Source organism: Elaeis guineensis, chromosome 15 (genome assembly GCF_000442705.2).
Source record: "Elaeis guineensis isolate ETL-2024a chromosome 15, EG11, whole genome shotgun sequence".
Classification (NCBI taxonomy): Eukaryota; Viridiplantae; Streptophyta; class Magnoliopsida; order Arecales; family Arecaceae; genus Elaeis; species Elaeis guineensis.
The window spans coordinates 68478895-68500317 of NC_026007.2; the positions used below are offsets into that span (position 1 = coordinate 68478895).

Here is a 21423-nt window from a genome sequence, read left to right on the forward strand (position 1 = left end):
ACCAGAACTTAAAATCAGTATAGAAAAGATAATAAAAAGAGCATATGCCTGTTCTCTTTGACAAAAATTTATCAGAGAGTTTCCTGTGCCCCCCTCCTCCTTTATATTAGAGGATAGTCGTGTGTTATCTCTAAATTCGATAGTAAAAGTGGAGATGGAGATGACAAAATCGATCCGATCCGATGGGTATGTACCCTACCTAAACTCAATCAAATCCAAAAAATAAGATTTGACCGGATTTGGATTCAGATTTGGATAAAATTTGAAAACTGTAGCTCGGATATGGATAGGATATGGGTAGTGCTATTTTTTATCCAAATCCGAATTCGAATCCGACCCGAACCTATAGGTATGGATAATACCCGAACCCATACATGAATATATATGTTTATAATTCTGTTTTGATTAATAATATGCATAAAATTATTTTGATTATTTATATGTTCTATGTTGAATTATAATTCTATTTCTATGTTTGATTTTTATAAATTTAAACTTATAAATTATGTTCTATGTTGAATTGATAATTTTGTTTTGATTGATAATATGTATAAAATTATTTTAGTTGTTTATTTTTTTTGGGTATGGGATAGACATGGGGCGGGTATGGGTTGGGTATGGAGAAATAGATTACTCGTGGATATCCTCGAACTAATTAGGTATGGAGGTGGATATCTCTTTTCTTATCCGATCGGATATCAGATAAAATTTGGGTATAGGATATTAAGTTTGAGTCTGGAGATGGGTAGTACAATATCCGACCCAAACCCTACCCATTGCCATCCCTAGGTGGAGAATCAATGCCTATGATTGCAAAGATCGCAGATAGTGGGTTACAGGCATTATTTACATGATATTAGCTCACGTGCCTATGATTAAAAGAAACTGCTCGAGATTTTGGGAGAATTCTTTAGGGCAATCTTTATCTCTATAACGGCCTGATGGTCTAGAGCTTTGTCTCTTGTCGTCGACATGTCTCTGACCTCTGAATCAGCACAAGTCCGATTTGGAGATTGAGTGGTGGCCGATGTTGAATCAGTTGTCTAGTCTTTTGTTCTGATCCCCTAGGAAGTCCTTCGTCTTTTTTAAAAGTTGTCGGTATTAGATCCAAGATGAGTGTTCGGTCATAATCCGATGAAGGAAAGTCGAGATCGGATGGTAAATTTCTTCCACAACAGGGGATAAATTGAGTGTTATTGAAAGCTATTGCAAAGCATTAATTGTATTTTGCGCATATATTATTATAAGGATGAAGCCCTAATTAAGGTCATGGTGGGGAAAGATGTTGGCCTAGTGCATCTTGAACATATTTTCTTTTAGGAAAGGGAGGTGTAACCTTGATCCAATTGCAGTGTTGAAAGTGCAACAGCAAAATAGCTAGGCGCAGGCCCAGTCAGGCATTATGTACCTCAGTGTCATGAGGCATCAACTGCAACTCCATGGGCGCATGTCATTTAATGGTTTGTTGATGTGCCCAAAGCAATTGATCTACCTTCTGGGCTTAATTCTGGTGATCTAGTGGCTGGTTGGCCAACTATGGAGTAGTCTTGTTATAGTTAATTCAAAAGTAAAAGAAACAAGCACAACACCGTGTTCTTCAATTCCTACAGAATGGGCATTGATCTCTCAGTGAATAAATAAGGATAGCCGGAAATTAGTGCTTAAATGCTTGTTAATTCGGTGTTTAGGAGGAAACATAAATGGCCATAAGAATTCCACTGCAGATATCTGTGTGAATATGTCTTCATAAATTTTCTTAACACTAATGTACCTACTGAGAAATGGAGCCGTAGGAAACTTGAATGATTTTAGCAGAAAGCCGTGTCAAGTATTTTCAGAAGATATTAAAACTTGGTTGTGCAAAGTGAAATTTGTTATGAAGGGATTGCAGAGATATGATGATGTCAGTCATCTATTGATTACAAGAAATCCATGCGTGAGTATTGCTGTGATTACTATAAGGAACTTCTAGTTGATATAACAGCAGGGTTTAGAGAAGTAGTAGTAATTTTTGTATCTAGAAGTCATAGTGTTTTGGCACCTTGTACTTGTCCTTGCTTAATGAGTTTGATTTTAATGTGCGCTACATATCTGCTAAACCTTCTCAAAATGAACTATATTTCTTCTCTCCCATTCTTTATGTAAAATGTCAAAGCGCATGGCAAATCCTAACTCCCCAACACTATTAGAAGCTCGATTTGCAGTACCATACAACCTGTCATTACTTTTCTACACCATCATCATTGCAAAAGTTTCTGTTACATTGTTATTTATGCCACAGCTTTTTCATAGATTAGTGTTTAATTAAATTTTAGATTAAAAACTTCAGCAGAGATTCTCTAACGACCATCATAATTACCAACACTAGTATAACTGTCATTTATAGGACAAAGTGCTGAAACTATTTGGTATGCTGTCTGCATGTAAAAGAAGTATGGTCCTACCACATTTCTTAAGTGAGAGAAGGAATCTCTTTTCATGAGCTAAACATAATAACTAAGCAACCTCTCTAGCAACAAAAGATCAGCTCCACTTTGCAAATTGCAGGAGAGTTAATTACTGTTTTGGTCACCGGCCTATAAAAGATTGTAACAAAATAGTCACTAATCTATAACATGTAACAAAATGATCATTGATCAATTTCAATTTTATAACAAAATAATCACTGTCCTATAACATGTAACAAAATAGTCATCGATCAATTTCAATTCTATAACAAAATGGTCACTTTGATTAATTCCGTCCATTAGTCTAAGAATATAACAGAACGATCATTTTGTTATAAAATTGAAGTTGATCGATGACTATCTTGTTACATATTATAGATCAGTGATCATTTTGTTACAAAATTGAAATTGATCGATGACCACTTTATTACATGTTATAGATCAGTGACTATTTTATTACAATCTTTTATAGGTCAGTGATCAAAAAAGTAATTAACCCATTGCAGGACGAGGCTCAAGATCATAGAGGTTCCTGATATTGGTCAATGTGAACATCTGGAGACCCAAATGCGGTTTGATTTGAATATAAACATAGTACAATGGATAAGGAAATCACACTATGATTCTGAAACCTTTGAAGAACAAATATGCAATAATTGATGATACTGATAGGCTGCATGAGGTACAAACTTCAGCAAATTAAAAATATCAGCGAGAAGATAGAGGTATCTTCGAAATCTGGTTTAGCCACCAAAGAGATTAACTGATGAACAAAGTTTTAATCAAACACACAAGAAAATTGAGATAAAATTTTATAAAACATATTTTGGCAATCTCTAGTAAACAACCCGAATAATTATAAAGAGATTATTGAAGTCTACAAGGTTGCTAAGAAACATATGCCGACTTCTATGAAACAACTTAAGTGAGTGAAAGCTCACATGCCCTAAAACATATTTTGGCCTCCTTTACTCTCCTTTTTCTTCAGTATTATGGTCCACATGCAGGAGAACTACATGCAGTGAGTGAAAACTCATATCTATGGTCGTGCCATTATCTTTATGATAAATAAGGTCAAAGTTGTAGTTTTCATTTGGTTGCTTTATGCTTTTGGCCTTAGCTAGCCTTCAAATCTTTTGAAGGTCATGTCTGCTTTTTTTTTAAATCCTTCAAATATATATCACCAGGAAATAATTCTTGATTATATATGTTAAAGGGTGACTCTGAATTAATGTGCAAGAAACTGATTGTTAGGACTACTCTTCATGTTTAGCTATATATACTGTGAGAACTGGTCCTTCAAGAACAAAGTGACAGCAGTGGCGGCACAGAGAAAAGATGATGACACCACAAAATGTTGTGATTGAACACAACAGAAGACAAAGTAATTTTCTTTTTCTTAGAAAAAAGGATCCATTAAATCTTTCACCCTGAACACATCCTAAAGCGGCGTATGAAATGTCGATCTTAACTAGCCTAACCATTAAGCAAGTGGAAGAATTTGTATATAAACCTCTATCTTATTAAAAAAATTTATAGATATGTTTTTGAGCCTTAGATTGACCATTACATGCCGCTGAAAGATTTGAGTCACAGGCGAATCAGTTTCCATGTTGGTCCGCTGTGAGTGATCATGGCTCTACTAATCCAATGCAAGGTCTACGGTTTAAGTTAAAGCTCTCTAAGGAACAAAGGTAACTATATTGTGTAATTAGCAAGACTCAATTCCAAAATAATTAGCTAATACAAACACTTCGATCATTATTAATTCACAGAAGGTAGACAGTCTGTTGCATATAGCCAGAACAAGACACCTCAGAGCTGGACAACATGTGTGTAGTCATGATAAATGGAGCAGAAAGTTGTTCAAGATAGAAGAATCATCACTATTTTTGTATTATTTATGCAGCGAGAAACAAAGAGAAAAGTGGTCGCAAGTGTACCCATTGCATAGCTTTTTCCTTTGTCCTGGTGAGAGACCTTTTTCTTTTTTATTTTTCCCCTCATCTTTTCTTCATTCCAAAGATGCCTCCAATTGCAAATTTGCAAGTTCTCACTTCTTTCTTCAGATAATTGGCTCATCAAATTATTGCAAATTTGAATTCTAACCGATGGCTCTATAGCATTTTTCACCAAAAGCAACCACCGGTATGTACATTGTCATGGATATCATCTGGTTTCTCTTTATTTCAGGGACGGATCAGCGTAACCAAACCATGAGCTATTTAGAGGACGGGTGTGGCTTGCAGTGTCGCTCCTGAGAACGCAATATCCATGTTGAAGCTTCACTTGATGGGTTAGCTTCTGTATACTGTTTGAGAAGCTACCATGCTATCGTAACCACATAGATTTTGAGAATCCCATGCTGCCTTGTCCTCCATTCCAAATAGGCTATGAACTAAGTCTGCTCTGCTCCTATTTATAATAACTTAGTGTCTCATCTAGAAAAATAAATTAGAAGATATTATTTAGATTTTCTAGTCTATGTAAATATCTAAGACCTATCTAGTATATAGACATTGTGGGACTAAAAATACGTCTGCATGGATCTCACTAGGACCAGCATCATATGCAAGCAAATAAGCATGTAATCATATGGAGAGGATAGGTAGGGGATCGAAACTTGCAAAGCAATTTTTATATTTGGATTCGGCCATCAGCCGCTCATGAGCATGCGCCCTACTCGTTGAGCCCCAAGATTGGTCTAATTTCTTACCTCTTACACTGCTAGAACAAACAGTTACTATTTAACACTCCTGCATCCATTGCTAAACTTCAATTATCGCCACCAGAGGTGCAAATAGATCGGATCAGATTGGGCCATCAGTGATCCCTATCCGCCCCGGTTTCATGATTAGGTCTAAATATTAGATCCAAATCCAGTCCAATAGAAAATCGGATCGGATCGGATTAGGTCCACGATCAAATTTTTTGACCCAATGGATCATTCGAGTCAAATCGGATTCATGTATAATCCGACCTCGATCTATAAAATACGTATTCAGTTCGAATCCGAATTCGGATCGGTTCAGGCCTAAGTTATAAATAACAAAATTAATAAGTAAAAAATCTATAAACAACCTTATTTGTACTATAAATTTTGATCGCATGAGACTATTAAAGCTTTCATATCCCACACTCTTCACTCAAGAATCCAAAAAGCCAAATCACATTCTCCTCACTATTGCCCCTGACTTGGTTAATCCAAATTCAAAATATTCTGACAAAATTTTAAAAAATAATGGTCTAAAAATCAATAGAATGCACTTTCAAGAACAACAGATATTAAAGCAGCCTCGACCAAAATTAATATTCATGTAATATAGGAATGAAGAGAGATGAGGGATGGGTTTGGGTTCAACCGTTCATGTGAGTCTTCAGATCTAGTATTAGGTTCAAGTCAGATCGGATTGGATTGGATCATTTATCTCAAAATTCAAATCAATCCAAAAGTTTATACGAATTGAATTGGGTCGGATCAGATCAAAATTCAGTAAATTCAGACCCGATCCAGAAAATAGAACGGATTCAATTTTTGGATTCAATCTGGATTCACTGATCCTTTGAAAAGATTCGGGTCGGATCTATGCAAGTTGGATTGGATCATAGGTCAATCCGATCGATTTGCAGCTTTAATCACCACTGGGGGAATCTCCTCAAGCCATTCATTCTTTTTATTTTTCAACATATAATAAAATGGGAGATCAGAAAACCAGCCACTTCATTAAGATAATGAAGTGAACAAAACAAGCCATTCCATTCATTAGCTCAAGCAAATGGATATTATGTGCACCTAGTTAGTTGTTCCATACGATGTTCCCAAGATCCCTTTTTTTCATATATGTTTTTAGTGAGCATCCTTAAAAGTCTCTTAAATAAAAGAAGATTGCAAAGAGATTTAAACCTCACCATCCCCATCAACGGAGACAAGGCCGGTGGGATTGTAAATACCTTATATTTGGTTTGCAGCTGGGATAGAATTGAAATAAAAATCAGAATAGCTATATCCTTCAAAATATTTGGTTTATAACTAAAATTGAAATTGGATTTGGATATTAGAAGAAAGAAAAAATTAGATTTTGCAAAATTAAAACATTTCCATCTCCTCTTAGAATTGAAATGAGAATGAGATTTTTTCTAACCAAACATCTAAAATAAGAGCGATTCATTTCCATTCCTATTTCAAAATCCAATTTTTTCCAATCAAACGTACCTAAAGAGTATTCAACCCACTTGCCTTTTTTGTGTTTACCCTTTTTCTCCCTCATATTGGATGGATGAGGTTTGTAGGCAATTTTGGAGAGTAAGCCTCTCCAACACCTCCAACTAATCTTAGTGAAGGCAGAATTTGATCCCAGCTGTTCAATAGTATGAACAAAATACCTTACCAATAGGCTAGTTGGCATCTTTAATTTTCTTCTCTTGACCTATTAACGCTTAATCTTTCACTAGAGCTGCAGAGCAAAATCGAGTTATCTAATAACTATCGAATCTAGGCACGTGTGTCGAGCACCTTGCATGATATCAGAGGTCTAAAAAATCAGAAAGCAAAATATTCTTAAAAGATCAAAAGATTTACTCCAGACCAATCCACAAAAGATCTCCTGTGCTCCACAACATAGACCTTGATCCAAACAGCTGTAATGTTAACCTCCCGAAAAATATACCTGATGGAGAGAGAGGCCTGCATACTCGTACTCAGATGGCAAGATAGAGATGTCCACTCCGTTATCGAAAAAGGCAACGCCAACAACGCTCGACGGCCGTACCAATCTTAGCCCATGGCCCATAATCTTTTGACACCCATTTCTTGCAAAGGCAACACCACCACCTGAAAAGTGCTAGAAAAGAGGTCAGGGCCTCGGCCACTCTGCAACTGGCTCCAGTAACTGGGCTGGAAATTAGGTCACCTTTTCCATCTGTGCCGTCCTCGCGGTGGCTGGAAAGTCAACCATTACGCTTATCCCAAATTATGCCTGTTATCTCCACATCCATCTCAACGAACCAAATGACTACGAGCTTCCCATCCCTGTCTCCTGCCTTCAATGCATGGTTCAGATAGTATTTTTTGCACAAAGGAATGATTGCTCTTCTTTTACATCGCCAACCATTGGATCGTTCGTGCTCTGCATGGCCTTCAAAGCACCAAAAACCTCTTTCTTCGATCCACAGCGTATATCACAAAGATAATATCATGCTTTGAAAGCCATGCAAGACGATATACGATGCAAAAGAAGATCAACCATTCTTTCGCATTGAAGATATAACCTGAGCCCCTTCAATGCAATCATATGTGACAACCCGAGCCGCAAAACTAAATATGAGTGGTACCATCTTTGGTAGATTAACTTTGGGATCAATAATGCATGCTGCAACTGGTAGGATTGGGGATTTGGCAATGTGAGATCATGGTGCATGTGTGGAAGCAAAAGATTGATCTAATTTGGATTGTGGAAACAATGTATACTTGTAAGTAGGAAACAATTTGAGATGCAAGCATCGGTGGGATAAACCCGGTAGGTTCTGGACAAGGTCACTCCTACCTTGGAAATTAAGGAATTGGAGTTTCTTAGAATTGCAGTGAATTAAATAATAACAATTTTATTTGATGGTTACTATAATTTTAGAAGCAAGAAAACCATAGAAAATTACTGGAAAACATATTTCAAATAGAAGGCTCATATGGAATAACTGGAAGTAAGAAGAACGACTTGAAGCTAACTATATATAATAGCTAATTGGACCCTCACTAGCTGAAATTCCTTGATCTGACTACGAGTTGCACCAGTCAGTCATCATTCGAGTTTTTCCCACATCTCCACCATTGTCATGCCAGTTTCACGTAGGGCTTTCTAGAGCCACACCAAAAGAAAAGGAGCTTTTAAAATGCACCAAGGTCTCCATGGAGTCGCACCACAACAAGATGAAGCCACACCATCAAGAACTCTCAGAAGGGTACTCAAAACTTCAATTCCCATGTTGAGTTGGACTCAGAAGACCAACTAACAGTATATTTGAACCGTGGTCTCATTACCGTGAGAGGTATTATGGCAGTAGGGTTCTAATGCCATACCCTTTGACTCCAACTCCACTGACACATGTTCTATTTTCTACCATAATTTGCTCTTTCGACCTTCCATCTTTGCAATTCAACTTGCATTGGAAAGCTTATCCAAATTTATGTCCAAGCGATTTTTTGGTAACTTTTCAAAGATACTTCTATTTGTGAGACCTCATAATGGTGGAAACATTTAAGTTTCTTGGGCACTTGTGAGTCAGGTGCCTCCACAAATTCAGTCTTTTGACCACCAATTTAGGTTCTCTTGTGACTGTCCATGGCTATATAGTGCTGCTTTTTTGGACTTTGTGTGAATCTAGAGATAGGAGCGCCTCAGCCTATATCAGTAAAAGTTGTTTGGTATAGATCCAGTCAACACATTGGGTGTGTCCTATGTATCCAAGTTTTTAGGGTAAGAGTAAACTATTATTCAGGCCTATAAAGCGTAATCAGACTGGATTGGTTGCAAGTCGAACAGGAAATTTGGGACCCATCGGCCCAATTTGGCCAGGCATCGATCATTACTAAAGAAAGAAGCTTGTGGCCCATAGTACTACAATCTAAAGAATCAGTGAACCAGGATTCCTGGGAACTTGCCTTCCCAGCGTTGTCCATTATACATAGATAAGTAGAACTTAAGATTGCGATAGTGATGTCAAAGCTCTAGTTCATACCTAAAGCGACTTTTCCCCTACAGTTGATTCAGCTCAATTGGACCATAGTAACCCATCTCACGTATTTATTGGGTCTCGAGGTAATAACTAGTGCTCTTCAGTTTTCTCCTAGTATGAAACCAAGTCAATGGTTTTCACAAGGCTTTGGAGTTGCTAGAAATTGACCTATTTTTGCTTCAATTTCATGCACAAGCACATCTAAGAGTTCATTTATGGTAACTCAAAAATCCGAAAACACCTCGATAGACTTCAAAGTCATCACCTCATCTAAGGGAAAGGCAGTCATGCAACAATTGTTAGAATGATCCTGGCTGGTTGATAAGTAAATATAAATGCTAAAGAAAACATCATAGTTTATTATACATTGAAAATTTTAGTGAATGATGATCAGCTACGTTTTCTACTTTCATCATCCATCTAGATGTTTTAAAGCATTGCAAGGGAAACATTTTTTGTTTTCTGAAAGAAAAGCTAAAACTGCTTCACCTTACTACTATTTTAATTGTACCACATAATTATGACACACGAACCAACCTGAGACTGAGCTTGGAGTTGCAACACAGAATTACAAATGAGCCACAACTACTTGCTTGTAAGGCCACATAAACTAGTCAAAATAAGCAAAAAACTAAAGAAGCCAGGCTTTAGCGTTGAAGGTGAGTTTCCATCATTCTGAATATATGTTCTTTTAATTGCGCCCCTACTCAAGCATCCAAAAGTGGTAGATACTCCAATAAAGGCCCATATCACTCTGCTAGTAATGGAGTTCTAACGTACACAAGAGAAAGAAGGCGACAGGAGGGCTAGGGACGAGTTTTAGGTATGGTTGTTTGGTAGGGATTCGCTGTACGTGGCAGTCTCGTACAACTGTCACATAATTCAAGCTATCCCTCCTAATGTTCCGTGTTGGACATGGGGAGTCCTCTATGAAGATTGCGAGATCTTTGAAGATTAAAGCGTTAGGCATTGGTCAATTATTGTTCTTAGCCTGGTGACACCACATACTTGATGTTCTAATTAAGCTGCTATATTTATATCTTATATTAGGGTGTCCAATAATTATCTCCTCGAAGATATCATACTGTTGCTCCATTCGTCAACGTTAGAATGAAGCATTTTAACATGCAAAACTGGCTTTCTCGAGGAAAAATGGAGGAGATGATAGCATATTTTAATGCGAGATGTGAGCAAAAGATAGATATTAAGCACCCATCATTACATGTAGTGCGCGTAGTTTATTCAAAAGAAAGAGACACTATGAAGCAATTGGTGCAATTACTTTTACCTTTGGGTAGTGTAACTTTCTTGTTTGCATTTTACAGGATGAAAAGATGCATCAAGAGAGCATGAGTTATTGTAGTGTTGATAAGTAATAACAGCAAAGCTTGTGGGAGTTGAGTTCATTAAATTTATCCTCCTCATGTAAACCTCTCAGTACTTATCATATCAATCAAGCACAATATATATATTAGAACATCAATTAACAAACTTGAGATGGCAGTGTTCCGCGAGATAATGGTATGTGAACGATTCCACAAACAGTACGTGCAGTGTCCATCAACTAATGTGATCTATCGGCTAGCCTTGAGGATGTGTGACAGGTCCACAGGACTGTTGATGGTCCATTTCTCCGGTGGAGCAGATGGATGGGATGGTGACCTCAAGCTTTCCTTCTCAAGCCTAGAAAACTCCATGTGTGTTATTATCTCCTATGTGGTCATTAGCTAGTGGGCTCCACCTACCAAATAAGTGATGGACGATCCACTGCCTGCCACGAGATCCCATTGGATGTACGATAATTCCAGCTAGCCTAAATGGACAGTTCAAAAATAGGATGGCTATGTGGAGGTATAGCTACCTAGCTTGTTGCCGATGCTAGTGTTCTTTGTCCAACATCCAATCCACACAAGATGCAAAATTATATCTCAAGTAGGTCCCACCTTGCTTGGTCAACTGAGTTAACCAGTCAAGAGATGGAGACAAGGATCTAACCCCAGTTCTGAGGAGGTGGTTTTGGGTTTGAGTCCATGATGGGTACAAGGTGAATTGAATAGTCTAATGTGCACATATCCATTAAATACTTGGCAAGTTGTCCGAGCGTAGATCCATGCATGAACTTGTCGTTTTGATGCCGAGTATAGTGACTTGCGTTATTTGCAAGAAATGAATTTAATAAATGGAATGTGTATATATGTAATATAGGTCGCAACAAGCTTGTGCTTAGCTCAACCAATCCGACCTTCCAAACTAAGGAGAGAAAAATTAATGGGAGGGGTTAAAAACTTGTCGTTTGGACAAAAGGGAAATGTTTTAAAAATAAGGGGGGTGGTAAAAGTATGAACCATTAAGTATACAATAACCATTTTTATGTTAGGACGAGGACGTGGTCAAAACGTATATAGATTGGAGCAAAATAGTGTAAATGGTTCCACCAAACAGACCCACCATGAAGCTAACTCATTACAAAAATATAACCAATATTGCACAACCGAAGAGCCACATGCAATAAACCTTCTTCTCCTTCCGTGATAAATTTTTTGAAATGAATCTTGGTTGTAACATTTGCTTCAATCTAAATTGAGATCATGGTGAAGCCATGACCCTCTCATTTCACTTGTCATTCATAATGAAATTGGAATATAAGCAGGTGATGTACACCCAAATTCAACTCCGATTCATATAGCGATCCAAAAGTAAAAATATTCTCCAAATGGGCATAACTAGCTAGATGTACCCTACAATCTCAATAAGCTCAATCTAGAGCATAAAATTTACCCATGATCTGATCATATGCTTAATTGATTTGATTACGCTCAAGTCCACCAATGTGAATGTCTAGTAGGATAACCCACTCTGGATTGGTGGCTCCCAGTCCATGATAAAGCAACCTTAGCATTGCTTCAAGATTCACTCCCTAGGATTAATTAAAGAAATATATTTCTTAATCACTCTTTCCATGGTCCGACAAGTATACGTGAGAGAGAGAGAGAGAGAGTGGTGCATCTTTCCCCACACTTTTTCCCTCAACGAATGCCTCACCCGGGAACACTTTCCCATGGCCCCTCCCTCACTTCTATAGTTCTATCTTAACCCAGTAACCCTCTTTCACGGTTTTACCCTTCGACTCCCTCCGTAGTTCGTAAAGTTTCCATCCCCTTCTCGGTGTTCACACGTCCTCCCATACAATACAACCCTCGCTCTCTCTTTGTGACCGGCTACCACCCATAGCCTCCGCCGGACCCAGCCCTCTTGCAATCTCTGGAGGATCTTTAAAGTGGAAACGTGAGCTGAAGCCGCCCTCTTTATGGGACAGAAGCTACGAAGAACCACCCCTGCTTTTCCCTAACCATCTTCTCCACTCCTCTTTCCTTTCTCACTTTTTCTCTCCTCACAGCCTCCTTCTCTCTCTTCTCTCCACCCCTTCTCCTCATCAAAGACCCAATATGCCTCCTCCCAGATCCTATGACTAGATCTAACTCAAAAAAAGGAAAAAGAGGAGCAACCAGAAAACCTTCTCTTTTTCTCCCTTTCCTCTCCTCCTCCCCCAAAACACCATGTACCGAGATCGACCCTTTAAAGAGATGGTACTTTCTGCAAAGCCTTCTTCTAGAATGATCATCCCATTTCCCTCTTAATTACTCCTTCCCTCGAACGAATCTCTCTCTCTCTCTCTCTCTCTGTTCCCTTTTTCCTCTCTTCCTCTCTCTCTCTCTCCCCTCGCCGCCTTCATGGACTCCGCAAACAGCGGCAGCATCCAGTCATCCAGCGGCGGCGATGACGAGTACGACTCCCGTGCCGACTCTTTCTCCGCCCTCTTCCACCCACCCCCTTCCTCCTCATCCTCCTCTGCCGCCGCCGCCTCCTTTCCCACTCCCACCTTCTCCTCCTCCCACCCCAACTCCATGTTCTTCAACTCCCTCGCCTTCCTCGACCACTCCCCACTCCTCCCCACTGCCTCCTCCTCCTCCTCCCCCGGTCCTCCTCGCCCCCTCCGCCCCTCCCCCACTCCCACCACTGACTTCCCCTCCTTCCCCTCTCCGTCCTCCTCCTCCCTCCCCCGCGGCCCACAAATCGCACAATCTTCGGTGCAACAACTGCCCGACAATCCCACCCCCGCCGTCGCCCAGCCGCGGAGCTCCAAGAAGCGTTCTCGGGCCTCGCGCCGCGCCCCGACCACCGTACTCACCACCGACACCTCCAACTTCCGCGCCATGGTCCAAGAATTCACCGGCATCCCCTCCCCTCCCTTCAGCGCCGCCTCCTCCTCCACCCTCTCCCCCTTCTCCCGTTCCCGCTTCGACCTCTTCCACTCCCCCGCCTCCTCCCTCCCCCCGCCTTATCTCCGTCTCCGCCCTTTCGCCCAGAAACCTCCCACCTTTCCCTCCCTCAACCCTTCATCTTCCACTACTAACACCGCCATAATCGATGCTCTTGCTTCTACTGGTAATACCATTTCCAACGCCAATGCCACCAACTCCATTCCTATAACCACTGCTGCTACTTGTACTACTTCGAATTCCACTCACACTAATAATAACCACCAACTCCCTTCACCTGATTTTGGACTCGGCAGCCAAAGCCAGACTCTTTTCAACCTCCAAAGCCAAGGCCCCATAATCAACTTCCAGTCCCTCCTCACCCACAAGGACGCTCTCCCCACCATGCCGCCCTTCGCCACGAGGCCGCAGGCCGTTATTCCATCGGCGGAGTTTGCTGGGCTCCCGCCGGGGCTTATCGGGTCAGAGGGCATGCACTCGGGCTGGGCTCGTGCGTCGGGGCCGGATGGCGGCCAGCAAGCGCAAGTGAGGGCGGTGGTTGGAGGGAACTACAATGGTGCACAGCAAAGGGTGAGCAGCTGCAAGCTAAACTACTCGGCACCGGGCTCGTCCGAGTTTAACGCGGAGAAGGGATCCGAGGGCGCGGCGGCGCGGGGTGAAGGTATGGTGGACTCATGGATTTGTTCTTCTGATTAGGAGATACAGAGATACATATATAGATGTAGGCAAAGAGGAAGGAGGAAAAGACAGCTCCAGATTACTTATTGGAGCTATGGCTAGTACTTTTTAGTATGCACCACTCTTTTCTTTTTATTCTCTTCCTTTATTTGTATGTAAATAGGGTTTCTCTCGTGAGTTCTTATCATTATACAGCCTATAAAGACTTGTTTGATAACAGTTTTGGTGGGCTTCCTCATGCCCCTTATCTTTGTTTGAAGTGCATTATATATCCCTTGTTTCTTTATGGATGTGATTTTTCTGGATATTTTTTTTGGTAACTGATCACTCCGGACATTGTGACGCTTATGGTACTTCTGGTGGGGGGGAGAGAGAGTCATAGAGACTTTATGGATGTGTTTTTGGGACGTTGTTGCTATACTTCTGCAGAAGGTGGGAGAGGGAGGGTGGGGAGGAGAAGAGAGTCGAAGCTTTGTGGGGTATGATCTTTGGACACTGTTCTAGTGTGTGGGTGAAGCGATAAGTTCTTGTTCTTGTTCTTGGGCTACAAGATGAGAGTATCTCTACATCTTCGGTTCATGGGGTGGGAGTGATTGGTGGCGAGATTTGGGGAATCGTTAGCCGCCAAAATGTTAAAAATTTAGAACAGGAGTACCTCGCAGCCATAAAGATGGCACAAAAAGGGCCATGAAGGGAAACATCTTCTTTAGAGGCTTCCAACTGCTCCACATGAAAGTTTCCCTAGAATGCACTCCATCCAATAAACAACAGCAGGAAGAGCAACCATATCTTCGCAGCAACCAATCAAACTAATAAAATAAGCAAAGAAATCAATCTAGTGGCACAGTGTTCTCATTTTTAAAAAATCATAATGTGCATTAAGGACCATGGATTAGTCTATCGTACAAATGATTCCATACAACATTTGCAAGCTCCAGCGTGATCCTTACTAACACTGCTTGATTCCACGGCTTATTTAGTTGCCTCACTGTTGGTATGTGCCTCCTTTTTGAAAGAGAGAGAGAGAGAGAGAAAGAGAGCTTTTTCTACCATTCCGAAGGTATAGCTCTCTCTCTCTCTCCTCTCTCTCTCTCTGGATCACTTCTCCTTTTTAGAATGATCTGGGTTTGATTAGTCGTGGGTTTTGGGGAGACTGGGCAAGGAGAGAGGAGGTTAATTATTTACCGTTGTTTGAATCAAAGTTGATTGATTTTACAAAAAGTGGATATGATTAGGTATGGGATTTGGTGTGTTGGGAGGGGGGTCATTGAGGTGTGACATGTGACTCTTGTATTGAAATCATAGTGGCCCATGGCAGGGAATAATATGTTCCTTAGCAATGATGGCCCCCCCTTCCCTTTGATGGTCAGGTGAGAGAGATTGCTTGAGGGCTGCTCAGAAGCGGAGAAATTATTAATTGAACCAGATCTACTAGTTTATAGTAAATCTATTCAATTAAAAAAATTATATCATATATCATATTAAAAAAATTATCCCGTCAACACCTTCCCCTCATCCTCCCTCTAGTGCAACAGCCAACTCTTCGATCAGCCCCACCATCGCTGCCACCACCCTAGCAACCATCACTTGCCCCTACTTCTCCTTCATTAGGCACGGAAGAACAGCCTCTAGATCCCTACTTACACCGATCATTCATTGCTTCATTTCTCTCCTACTAGCCCCTCTATCGCCCCTCCATTGCACCCACCACAAGTACTTGTGCCTCTGCTAACTGTACCCTGCTATTGCCGCCTCCAACACCATGGTTGTGCTGATCTATGTCTCCATCGCTGAGTGCTCCTTTGTCACCTCCATCAATCTCCTTAGCCTCTTCAGCTATGTCGCTACCTTCGCAGTCTCCTCCTCCATCAGCAAGCATATTGCCAACACCCCACCCCACCCCCCATGCCCAATCATCTCTTGAGAAATACTTCAATGCTGATCAAAGAGAGGATAAGGCATGGAAGCTGAGGAAGTTTATTGGAAATAAAGAGTCAAAGGAGTGGAGAGGCGGAGGATGCTGATAGATTTGCTGGAGATCAAGCAGATAGAGATTGTGAGGATTGTGTGTGTATATATATTAGTTATTTATTAAAAAAATTTAGAATATTTATATCAGACTAAGGAACCTAAATATACTTTCAGCTAGTTTTTTTGGATGAGATTTTGAATTATTATAAATAATATCAAAGCAGATTCAACCTATGACCTATGCGACTAAGGGACATTATAGCACGAGCTCATTTGGATTGACCATGAGTTGATCATAGTATTTGTGATTGAATTTAAATGGATTTAGATTCTTGACCTGACAAAAATGTCGGAGTTTAAATGGAAGAATTATGTGAAGATTCATGCAAACATATATTTAATCTTATATCGATTATTTACTGAAAGATCTTAGATACTTATAAAGAAATAAGAAATCTAAATAATATTTTTTGACTAGTCTTTTTAGATAAAATTCTGGATTGTTACAAGAAAGACTCGAGAGGACATCAAAGGCATATGGAGGAATAGAGAGGCATTGGAGCCAAAGAATAACAGTGCAAGAAAATAAGAAAGAAAACCATAATCTTCATTTTACTCCACCATGAACATCATGTGGAATCTTTTCTTCAACATTGCCATTGGTGGCAGCACCTCAGCATTCATCCTCTCCTAGTTGGATGACTTTATCATCATGCCTCCATTGCTGCTGATGTTGCTGCCCAACACCACCACTACCAACGAAGACCCCTACATTGCCCAAGATGGACTCAGGGGAAGCTATGGGAAATGGTTGGTGATGGCAGTGCTATAATAGTAAGAGAGGTCGTTGTTGACATCCTTGCAATAAAAGCTCCGATGACAGCTGTAGATGGTGCACTTCAAAGATGTCTGGTATACTAGTATCATTGTAGGGCATAAATATGCCAGTAGAGTTTTTTTTTATATTTTTTTATAATAAATTATAAGTGCATCCCTTAATTTTAGTCCATTTTACTTACAGCTCTCAAGTTTAAAATATGTTAAACTAGTTTTTCAAATTTTTGAGATATTCCAATATATCCTATCATTTATCTTTTTTATAGGATGACACCATCATTTTATAAGATGATCAAACTACCTTATCCCAATTTTCTTCCTCTCTGATTGCTCCTTTTCCATCTCCAACGCTGATATCTCTCTTCCCTCTTTACTTATCCTCCTCTTTTTCTTCTACTTATCATCCTCCTCCAACTCGATCATGAGCCTTTTTCCTCCATGGCGATTCTCTCTACCTCCGTCCATTCTTCACCAGTGATCCTCATTTTTCTCCTCTCTTTTCTCTTCACCTACTCCTCTTCGTCCAAGCCCGCTTGTGAGTCTTCTCCTTCCATGTTGGCTCTCTTCATCTCCATCCATCTCGTCAGTGAATGCTTCTTTCCCCTCACTACAAAAAAAATAAATTTTAATGGCAAATTACTTGTGGTATTTTTTATTTTATGCCACTAAAATCATTTTTTTTACTACATTTTGATAAAAATGCTGCTACCTTTCCATAAGTATTTTTTTATTAGCGGTATTTTAGCATAAATACTGCTACACATTTATATTTTATGATATTTTATTATAAATACTACTATAAATTTATATTTTAGGATATTTTATTATAAATACTGCTATAAATTTATATTTTATGCCATTTAACAAGTATACCGATAAATAATATCATAATTTATAGATTTTAAAAAATTATCATTAAATTTTAAATCATTATTTTGTATAGAGCTTGCTTTAGTTATACCGATCTCATACAATATGTTATTATACATATATATTCTTAACATTATTTATTTAATAACATGAATGTATGTTAATAAATTAAATAAACTATAGTTATATGTTAATAATATAAATTATAGGTTAGTGGTTAAGAGTTTGTTATTTAAATAAAAGATCATTGGTTCAAATCTTACTCTTATTCTAATTCTAAGATATATAATTTATCTTTTGATAATTTTTATCAGCATATAAAAAATACTAATATTAAAATTTTAAAGGCACTTACATATGTCGCTAAAATAAAAATTTTAACGATATTTTTAAAAAATATTGATAATTAATTACGACATCATCTTAAGACAGCATATAAGAAAATGCTACTAAAGATATTTATGGTATTTTTTTTGGTCTATAGCAATACTTAAAAATACCGCTAATAGTCATTTTTGTTGTAGTACCTCCTTCTCTTCCTTCTCTCTCATTTCTCCTTCTCCTTCAAGCCGATCCATATCCCACTCAATGTGGCTCCCACCACCTCCGTTCTCTCCTCACCGGCGACCTCTCCTTCCCCTCCTCTCCTTCCTTCTCATCCTCCTCCAAGCTCACCTACAACTCATCTTTCCTTCTCTTTCTCCTCATCTATTCCTCCTTCAAGTCCGCTTGTGAGCTCTTTCTCTATAGTGGCTCCCTCCACCTGCGCTGATCACCTCACCGACAAACCCTCCTTCTTTATCCTCTCTTTTCTCCTCTCCCACTTCTGCTCCTCCAAGTCTGTCCAGTCTCTCTCCACGCGACTCCTACTATCTCCACACTTCCTCATGGTGACCTCTCCTTCCACTTCTCTCATTCCTTCTCATCTATATTTTTCTCTCGTCGTCTTCCTCCAAGCTTATCCACAACCCCTCCTTCCTCCTCTTCACCCATTCTCCTCTTTTTCTTCCTCCAAGCCTGCTCATAATGACCACTCCATGATGGCTCCCTCCAACTTTGCCCTTCCTTGCCGGCATCTCCTTTTTCTTTCTCCTCTCTTCCTCATCATCTTTCTTCTCCTCTAAGTCCATCCATGAGTGCTCTCCTTCTTCCCCCTCCTCTTCCTCCTAATCCATTCTCCTCCTCTTCCAATCCTACCTGTGAGACTTTTGATACCATCCTCCCATTCTATGCCGACCTCTACGATCCCATTCTCTCCCTCCAATGGCAACTCCCTCACTTTCATCCTTTCTTTGTCAGTGATCCATTCGATACGAGCAAGATATTTTTATCTATTGAAATAGAAAATTATCATCATTTTGAAACAGTAGAATCATATTGAAACATCTCGAAAATTTGAATGATTAATTTGACACATTTTAATTAAAATCGAAAAGATATTAATAAAATTAGACTCAAATTAAAAAAATATTTCTATAAATTTTTTTTTAATATAGCATATAGCTCTTTTTGATTGGGCCGGTCTATAGTCGGTAGATCGGTCCAATCAATAATTTTTCTTTTAAGAGAGTGGTGGGGGGTTCCCGTCTGAAGCCTTTGCCAATCCTAACTCTACAGAAAGAGACCTACAATTTAGAGCCAAACCCCAAAGATGCAAAGCTTACAGGTCTAGCAACCATACGCTATCGTAAAAAGAGAGCCTATATTCTTGTGCCAACGTAGGTAAGAGCGACAGGCGAAGAAATGTTCGTAGTGCAGGGAAGAAAAGGATGTGACGTACCATTCAACCCTGTGATGGTTAACCAGAAGCTAAAGGGTGGGGGAAAAAAATTGGATTTTGGGAAGAATTAAAAATTAGCAAACATTCAATTTTGATTTTGATTACAATTTTTATGATTCTTTGATTCAAAACTGAATCCGACACCGAATCTAAAAGCTAACGCGAACTTGAACATATCCGATATTTAATAATTTCCTTAATATTCATCTTATTTAGTGTAAGTTCAAATTAGTTGCTCCATGAGAATGGTTATCGGACAATTCTACCCTCCTATTCCGTTCAATCTAAATTATCCATAACTATAATATTGACACAAATCCTAGTACAAAGAGAGGCAGATTTTTTTGTTGAATAAAAAAATTAAATAATCTTTCATTTTTTATTTTATGAATCGAAACTAAAATTAAATGGTTTTTGAAATAAGAAGTCATAATCGTCACCAAAAATTTTAGCTTCAATTTCATTTTTTTTTCACTAACCGTACCACATCTAGCCGTTGACATCCCTTTTGAGCACAATGGATTGCACAGTGAGGTGTTTTTCCAGTGTGACCTGCACCAAATTGAGGTATGGGTGTGGTGTAACAAAAGCAACCCACCAGATAAAGTCAAGTGGGCATGATGGCTGCAACCAGACTGACAAGTACATGGAGGTCTGTCTCTTCCCTTGTCCCCTTATCATCCCCTAGATGAGATGATTCCTATCAAATTAGATCATAGGCTGATCATCAAAATAATTGACTTCACAACCAAAGATGCCAAGTATGCTCTTCTTAGGAGAAACAAAGATTTTAGTTTAGGGTGAGGATTCCATGTGACTCAGACAGCAGCATTATATTGCTCCCCTCAAATGAATCATGCCATTAGACGTGCTTCTAGCGTCAACCAATGCAAGCTTGTTGCCAGCTCTCTCACCTCTCTTTCTACTCTTCTATTACTTTGGACGTCTGTTTCGATTTTGATATAACCCGGGCACCGGCAAAAAGCCCCATCATGGCGGTGGGATTGATGCGATTCACAAAATTGGTACGTGAAGCTTTTCTTTGGTACAAAGACAGGGCCCCAAAGCGTTTTTGTTTAGATAGACATGGCACTTATTCTTCAACCATTACTGGTAGCACGACGCTGCTACGAGAGTTGCATGCAGCCAGCCAATACCGTCACATTTGGAAACCCGCTTCCTAGCAGAATCATCTGACCTTGTATAACAATACCTCATCCAAAAAGCTAATGGAAAAATATTATTAATTTTTTTTTTAAGTTATATTTTGAGGATCCATGTAGATGTAAATTTAGTTCCAAATTGATTATACATTAGATAATTTTTAAATATTTATATAAAACTAAATAATTTAAATAATATTTTTTAACTAGCTATTTTAAATAAAATTTTATATTGTTACAAAAGATATCAAAAAGATCTGATCTTATAGCCCATCTGGATTAAAGAATACTATAGCATGAGCTCATTGAAGTGCACGATAAACAAATTGTGACTTTTGTAATTAGATTTATGATATTTATGAATAAATTTATGTGGATTTGAATCCTTAATCTGACGATGATATATTTAGTCCCACATCGATTATTAGATATTAGATATTTATATGAAATCAATAAATTCAAATAATATGCTTCAATCGTTCTTTTTGGATGAGTTATCCAGTATATAACTGATACCGGACTAAATACATATCATGCCGTGCATCTCTTAATTAGTCCGAATAAATTCATGCTGCAGTTGCTTCTAGTTTGCAAACGTCAGTCGCTCCGACACTATATACTGTAGCACATGGGAGCACTTTAGATATCTCTTAATTAATAATATGGTA

The 21423-nt window shown here is 39.1% G+C and overlaps 1 protein-coding gene across 1 annotated transcript; it reads left to right on the forward strand.

Annotated features, from left to right (window-relative positions):
• The first annotated feature begins 12352 nt into the window (after positions 1 to 12352).
• Positions 12353 to 14420, forward strand: LOC105037846 (uncharacterized). Its single transcript, XM_010913462.4, has one exon. The coding sequence runs from the start codon at positions 12908 to 12910 to the stop codon at positions 14150 to 14152; it is 1245 nt and encodes a 414-aa protein (XP_010911764.4). The 5' UTR covers positions 12353 to 12907; the 3' UTR covers positions 14153 to 14420.
• Positions 14421 to 21423: the final 7003 nt, after the last annotated feature.

Excerpts from the sequence above, each read along its gene's own strand:
- LOC105037846 (XM_010913462.4), top strand. The coding sequence starts at position 12,908 with ATGGACTCCGCAAACAGCGGCAGCATCCAGTCATCCAGCGGCGGCGAT.